The 8162-nt window shown below is 26.5% G+C and overlaps 1 protein-coding gene and 1 pseudogene across 1 annotated transcript in view; both read left to right on the top strand.

Moving 5' to 3' along the window:
- LOC108694560 (lysosomal aspartic protease-like) overlaps nt 1-2593 on the top strand; it is a 3124-nt gene extending 531 nt beyond the window's left edge. Inside the window, exons 2-8 of the mRNA XM_018204123.1 lie at nt 60-286; nt 812-930; nt 1021-1217; nt 1350-1463; nt 1547-1709; nt 1902-1997; nt 2444-2593. Coding sequence (XP_018059612.1) covers nt 60-286; nt 812-930; nt 1021-1217; nt 1350-1463; nt 1547-1709; nt 1902-1997; nt 2444-2593 — 1066 coding nt within the window. The remainder of the gene's footprint in view (nt 1-59; nt 287-811; nt 931-1020; nt 1218-1349; nt 1464-1546; nt 1710-1901; nt 1998-2443) is intronic.
- A 1932-nt stretch (nt 2594-4525) lies between these two features.
- LOC108694552 lies at nt 4526-7668 on the top strand (annotated as a pseudogene).
- Nucleotides 7669-8162: the final 494 nt, after the last annotated feature.

The raw sequence follows: 8162 nt of genomic DNA, 5'->3' as shown, positions 1-8162 counted from the left end.
TATATATATATATATACATAAATATATAATACAATAGATTTTTTCTGTGTTTCTTCAAGAATTCCATTATATAAGACAAATTGTATTCGAAAATCGATTGCTGACAATCGACGAGATGATTTACCTGATATTATACAGGCACCACTGTTTAATTTATATGATAGACAATACTATGGTATTATCTCGGTTGGAACCCCACAGCAGAAGTTTAACATACTTTTCGACACTGGTGCCTCTAATTTTTTTGTACCATCCATCACCTGCGACAATAATGACATTGCTTGCTGTATGTAAATCATAACGTAAAATTTTCTTCGACAATTCCATTATTTTATTTATTTTCATACTTATACTATTATACTTCACGTTATTTATATTTATACAAGCACTTATATATAAGTTACTTATATACAAGCACATTATGTTTAATAATATTAGTATTATACGTGTAGAAATGATTTTAATTTTTTATTTTAATGATTAACTTTAAGTAAAAACATAAAGTAGGAAGGCAATCTATTTCAAGTATAATTATGATGATTTAAAGTCTAATAATTTTAAATTAAAATCACTGAAGGTAAATATTATGAAATTAAGTTTAACAATCATATGTGGTTTATTTTATTTATCGTGCTTATTTTAAATGTTTAAATGATTATTTTTGATACATGGTACATTTATATGTTAAAGCAAAGAAATAAATGTTTTTAACCATATAATGATTGTTAACATATATATCTTTAAATTAATAAAAATTAATTAATTTTTAACATCTTTACAACAACTGATTTTCTGTTATTATTTTATACAGCGTCACATAGAAAATATAATAGCAATAAGTCCCACACGCACATAGAAGTTGGTACTTATATCGGACTTGACTATTTGGTTGGGACGCTTACTGGATACTTATCTACTGATGTAATGAATGTAGGATATGTCATCAAGCAAACAATTCGATTCAATCTCAATGATGAACTTATAAAGATTTTTTTAAAGAAGCATATGTATGTTTTATAGATTGCTGGCGTTAGTGTTCAAAATCAAACATTCACAGAAGCGGTAACACTGGATTCGATTTTTACCTTTCTGGCGTACGACGGAATCTTAGGAATGGGTTATCCTGAGATATCTACAAAAGGAGTGCCTCCCGTTTTCATTAGCATGATTGAACAAGGCCTAGTATCGGCACCTGTTTTTAGTTTTTATCTGAATCGGTACGTATCTCCTTCTTATGTCTAAAAATATTTTCACTTGAACGATTCGTCTTCCTAAATTACAAAATTTTGTCTTTTTTATAATATTTTTAATGTTGAAAAAAATAATAACGTAAAACATAATGTTTATAGAAATGATTACGATAGTCAACTGATATTGGGTGGTTCCGACCCCACTTATTATAACACCGAGTTTACTTATGTTAATGTAACCAACAAAGGATACTGGCAATTTGCCATTGATAAGTATGTAATTATTTTTTAAGCTACATATATATATATATATGTCAACGGATTATTTATATATAAATTAATTGCTAATGTTGTAGGATCAAAATGGAACATATGATTTTATGTGCGGATGGCTGTGAAGCTATCGCCCACACTGGTTTTCCGGGATTATCTGGGCCAGCTTCAGAAATCGAATTTATTAACAACAAATTGGATTTATTAAAACAAATTGGAATTTCTCATTATGGCGAAGAAATATTTGTAAGTAGATGATAAATTTCCCAATGGCAGCTCTCTTTTAATGATACTAAATGAATTATCGAAATAAATTAATAAATGTCTGATTTGTTACCGTTGACAATATTAATATGGCTTATTAATACTAAGTTTTATTGTAATATTTTTTATTTTTATTATTCTGGATTATTAGTAAGTACTAAACTTTGTTTAAAGGTGGATTGCCAGATTTCTAAGTTGCCCAATGTTACTTTCTTCCTGAATGATAAACCATTCGTTCTCACTGCAAAAGATTACATCAATACAAGAATGGTAAATATCATTAAATTAAGGTTTAAAATTCCTGATCACTCATCATGAATCTTCAAATTGATATCAAAAGCGATAAAATATATAAACTCTTGCAAAATGTATTAAATTGGATGCATTCTTCAAGATAATTTTTGCATTTAATACAATACACTTGTAAAAAGAAATATATTGATTCTCTCGCATATTATATAGTTAATTTCGTTTTCTGGTTATAATTCAATTTCAATTATAAGATTATATATTGATTTTATTGTAACACATAGAGAGGTTTGGATATATTTTGCAAATATGTCGACCGCAATGATGTTTTATTAAAAAATACATTTTATTGTAATTTGCAATGCTTTTTTTATATATTTTTTTCGATATCGCAATGTAAGATGATAATGAATAGACAAGAGCTGTAAATTGTTTTAAAATAAAACATCATGTTTAACTTGTTGTAGATCGATTCGAGAAATACTACAATGGTATGTACAAGCACTTTCGTAAATTCCAGTGGGGATATTTGGATTTTGGGAACTCCATTTCTTAATCAGTTTTATACTGAGTTTGACATGAGGAACAACCGAGTGGGATTTGCGCATGCAAAATAAGTATTATTTTCTCAAGAGAGTACTGTAAATGTTAGAATATTATAGGAAATAATGAACAAATTATTTTGTCTTGCAATATTTTTAGAATCTTTTTTTTTAGATTTTTTGTTTCTTAATTCTTATTGCGTTCAAATTTTTATTTGGGGTTATTTAAGCGTTAACTGCATTCTTGGATAAATGCGATTGTGATATGTGATTTAATTTAAAAAAGTATAACGATGTTGTGCGTTATTATTGCTATCAACTTTTGATGCGGTCAATTATTCCAGCATAATATCGTGTTGTTACACGATATTATAAATATAATTCTTAATCTCAATTTCTCTCTTTTGTTTAATAAAATATAAAATTGTATGTGTTTTTCAATGCTGATTCTGCATTTGTAAACTTATCTAAAAACTAAAGCAATAAATTATCTTCGACCACAGTTAATGTTATCGATCTTCTTTCTCGTTTCTAAGAAATGATAATAATATATATTTTTTAAAATAATATTGCGTGATTAAAATTATATATTATAATTAAATAATTTGTTTAAACTTAAGGAATGAATAGAAAATAATAACTATATAAGGATAATGTTGCTATTTCTGCAGGCAACCTCATTCATCTCTTCATTATCCCACTTTTTTGTAAGTACATAAAATATATACTTACATCGGTACTTTTCTGATCACGATACTTTTCTTCAATCAACCATATTTACAATATATACCATCGTTCAAATACAATCAGGAAGTATTATGGAATTTATTTTTTATCTGCGTCACTTTCATATTAATTTGATTTTTTTTTGTTTATTTTTATTTTTATGCGTAAATTTCAAAGTGCACAGATCATAATTGTTTCCCGGTTGTTTCTTTTTTTTACTACTTATACTCGATACTTTTTTTACTACTTATATTCGATATTTCACTGTTATCAGGTAATTCATTTTTTTCATATTTACATCTTTTATATTTGGAGTGTACCATCTACTTTTATTTTTGGACTGTACCATCTATTTTACTACATAATTTAAATTTTAAGTTACATATTTTAATATGATATGTTGATTGACTGTTGAGTGAATTTGAATTGTGACCTTAGTGCTTTTCGTTAATCGAATAATAAATTTTTAAAAAAATACGGTTCGCATTTGTCCGCACTCATATTTAGCATATACGCATGCCTCAATGTATTTAAATAAATTTGATTAGTAAAAAAAATACGAGAATGGATTAAATATAAATGAAAACTTTTTTTTATTATTTATTGGTCAAGAATAAAAATATAAAGAAAACAAATTATTTTTCTACATAGTTTCCTGCTACATTGAAATATTTTTTCCAGCAAACTAAAGAATTGAGTTTATATTCTTTAGTTTATACCATGGAATAAACCTCTGCAAGCATTGCGATGTACAGATTTGAGGAATTACTGGACATTTTTTAAGAGAATTGTGTATTATACGAGTAATAAGCGGCATGAGATTATATATTATTATCTGCTGGAAAAAATATTTCAATGTAGCAGGAAATTATGTAGAAAAATAATTTGTTTTCTTTATATTATTATTCTTGACCAATAAATAATAAAAAAAAGTTTTCATTTATATTTAATCCACTCTCGTATCTTTTTTACTAATCAAATTTATTTAAATACATTGAGGCATGCGTATATGCTAAATATGAGTGCGGACAAATGCGAACCGTATTTTTTTTTAAAATTTATTATTCGATTAACGAAAAGCACTAAGGTTACTTTTAGAATGTTTCGCTCGCTTCATCTTTTCTTTTATCCTTTTCAACACAAACAAATAATCTCATATATAAATGGTACTGGAAATGCTCATGATTGACTTCATTTTCGTTTATTATGCGTCCTGAATGAAAAAGAGTTCGAACATCCCTGCAATTTTCTTAGATTTAATCGCCAGATAATTCGGAAAACATGTTTCGAATGTTCTTTGCAGTTGCCGCACTCATCGTGCTGATCGGAATTACATAGGTGAGCATGTGTAAACATTGATTCACAATAAATACATTCAACCATAACTAAAACAAAATTGTACTTTGTGTGTTAGAATAATGTGGACAGATAAAAGAATGCTTCAAATTCCTTTGAAGCTTACAATTTATTTTTCTTTACATCTTAAGTGAAATGTGTGAACGGAGAAGTTCGAATCTAAAATATATAACGTTATTTGATGGGGACTTTGTTTGTTTACAAAACGATTGCCTAGCTTCATTTGAACAGAGCATGTTGCACATATGACAATATTGCATACACGACAGTATTGGACACACGATGTTATTGGTTTAGTGCATGCTTGATATGCGCACTAGCTGGTAACTTTCTATTAAATTATTCTATTTTCATAGCTATGTATTTAAAGAATAATGTATTTTGATATAAATTGGTACAATATGCAATGCAAATGATTACTTAAATATACATATCATGTATATGTTTATACGTTTCGCCGAAATTAAGATAATTTATTAAAAAATTACTAGTTAGTGCTTGTATTAAGAGCATGATGTAAATTAGGCCAATAGCGTCGTATGTGCAATTCTATCGTATGTGCAATATTGCCGTGTGCAAACGAAGCTGTAGGTAATCATTTTGTAGGCAACGAGATCTTCCCTATTTGCGTAAATAGATTAATGCAGATTGCCTTTAGTTGAGACTTATGTAATAGAAATTTAGAAATAAGAAATAATTAAATTAAGTTTGAAGATGACTTATCAATTTATTTAAAATTCGTATATATTATACATATGTTGTGTATTCATATATATCTGTTCATATATTTGTGTTTTTATGAAACATATATGCATACAATATAACAGAAATTAATTAAAATTTTAAATGTTATTTTAAGAATTTCGTTACACAAGACATCCTTTGTTCGAAAATCGATTGGCATTTATTATCGACAAGGCAATTTGACTACGTTTGCTAGCATTGTAAGGGAACCACTATTTAATTTTCGGAATACTCAATATTATGGCGTTATTTCAATTGGAACTCCACCGCAAAAATTTAAAGTACGTTTCGATACTGGTTCCGCTAATCTCTGGATACTATCCGTACACTGTGACATTGATGACTTAACTTGCTGTAAGTATTATAACATTATTTTTTCAATATTGTGTTTATATTTATATTTATGTTTATGTTCGTATACAATAAAAGAGGAAAAGTTTGTACTAATTGGAATTGACATTGCAAACCGTGCGCTAATATTTTAATAAATAATATTTAATTTTTTTAAACTATTAAAAACATTTTTTACAATAATGTTAATATTAAGTATTATTTATTCGTGATGCCATATCTAACAGAATTTCCATAAAGTACAATATTTGTTTACCCAGTGTTTAAAAAAAAATTGATATTCTATGAATATAATTTTAATGAGAAAATTAAATAATATGACACTTTGTATTTCACTTATACATATAAATTAACAAAGTGAAATTTATTTTTAGCACTTTAACAATAACTTATTTATATTTATGTACTATCTTTTACAGTGACACATAAAAAATATAATAATCGAACTTCTCGCACGTACATACGAAATGGTACTTTATTCGATATACAATATGAATATGGTAGACTGTCCGGATACTTATCTACTGATGTAGTAAATGTAAATCATCATCAATAAACAGTACAATTTAATTTTAATCTATAAAAATTTCTTTAAAGACAAATTTTTTGTAGGTTGCTGGTCTTAATATTATAAATCAAACATTTAGGGAAGCGATAATTGAACAGGAATAGATTTTTCTCTATGCAAAATTCGATGGTATCTTGGGAATGGGTTACCCTAATATATCTATTTTAGGAGTAACTCCTGTTTTTACCAATATGATTCAGCAAGATGTCGCTACCAATTTTTAGTTTTTATTTAAATCGGTATGTATTTCTTCATGTGTCACGCGTCTAAAAGTATAAAAACGCGTCTATAAATTTGTATTTTTTAATTTAAATAAATTGTTGTTTCATATGACAAAATTTGTCTTTCTACGTTAAAAGTACTGTTTTTTCATATTAAAAGACATATAATATGTGCAGAACCTCGTTTATGGATGGATAATAATCTGACATTGGATAACTCCACTCATTACGACAGCGAGTATGTTAATACTCATTCAAACATGCTAGCATGTTTGAAAATACTTTTTTAGTTAAATGGCTTGTTTTCCAATACATTCTATATAATTTATCTTTTCGTATTAATAGTACTATGTTTTTTCATTAAAAAATATATATAATCTGTACAGAAATCTATTGGATTCTTCGGCCGGTAGTGTACTAATTTACCCAATGTTACTTTTTTCCTAAGTGGTAAACCATTCGTACTCACTGTAGAAGATTACATCATTGTGAGAAAGGTAAATATCGTCAAATAAACGTTTAAGGCTTCTGATTACTTACTATGGATCTTTAAATTAATGAAGCGTCAGAAGCGAGAAAACTTATATTATAAAAATTCTAAGATATATTAAAATAAAAATATTTATCAAAAAAGCAATATTTTTTAGAATACAATATTTGATAAAATATATTTGTAAAATATATCAATAATTCTCCTCTTATTTCGAAATAGGATAAAATCATATTTATCTCAATTCGACAGCTGTCATTCGTTTCGATTTTTGATAAGCATAGTTTAATTTCAAATATATGATTATTTATTGATTATCAGAATACAAGGCAAATATTTTATATATTTTACAAATTTATTTTCTATCGATTATAAATGTTTCATTAAAATACTCACATATTATAATTTTTGAGAATTCTTTGTGTTTTTTTCTCGTTTTTGATGTTACTGGACTAATAATCCACTGATTATTGTGAATAGCTAGTGCTAATTGTTTTATAATAGAAACATTATATGACATACAATTTATTATAGATCGATGATGAGGATACACCGGTATGTTATAGCGCCTTCGAAATTGCGGCTCAGAGTGAGTTTGGTATGATGTGGGTTTTTAGGTGATTCATTTCTTGGTCGGTATTATACTGAGTTCGACATGGGGAACGATCGCATAGGATTCGCTCCCGCAAAATAAATAGTGTCATCCCAATAGAATACTTTTAAATTCTAACTAGAGTATATAAATAACAATAACATAATACATAAATAAGTTAAAATAAGTTAAAATAAGTTAAAATTAAATGCTCTTTTTAGGGCATTGAGTCTTTATTTTTATGCTCATTGCGTAATTTTTATTTATAATTAAACGATACGTTGTTATAAATATGAATGTAATATTTTAGAAAATTAGAATGATAAGATGTTTGATATCATTTTTATCAATTATTTTGAACAGCTTATTTTTTCCGTATAAAATATATTATTATATGATATATATATGATTAAGATTATTAAAATAAAGTACATTTCTTTTTATATATTATATATATTTCACATATCAATCCTTCAAGTTTATTTAATATATCATTTTGAAAAATATTATTTCGTATATTATAAATTTTCTTTTTTCACACGTAAATGTAAAACGCTATTTTCGATCAAGGAAATTTTTTATGCTTAATACTATTA

This window comes from Atta colombica, unplaced genomic scaffold, assembly GCF_001594045.1.
Source record: "Atta colombica isolate Treedump-2 unplaced genomic scaffold, Acol1.0 scaffold120, whole genome shotgun sequence".
In the NCBI taxonomy this organism is placed as follows: domain Eukaryota; kingdom Metazoa; phylum Arthropoda; class Insecta; order Hymenoptera; family Formicidae; genus Atta; species Atta colombica.
Note: the sequence above shows the minus strand (reverse complement) of the source record. Positions and strands in the feature narration are given on the sequence as shown.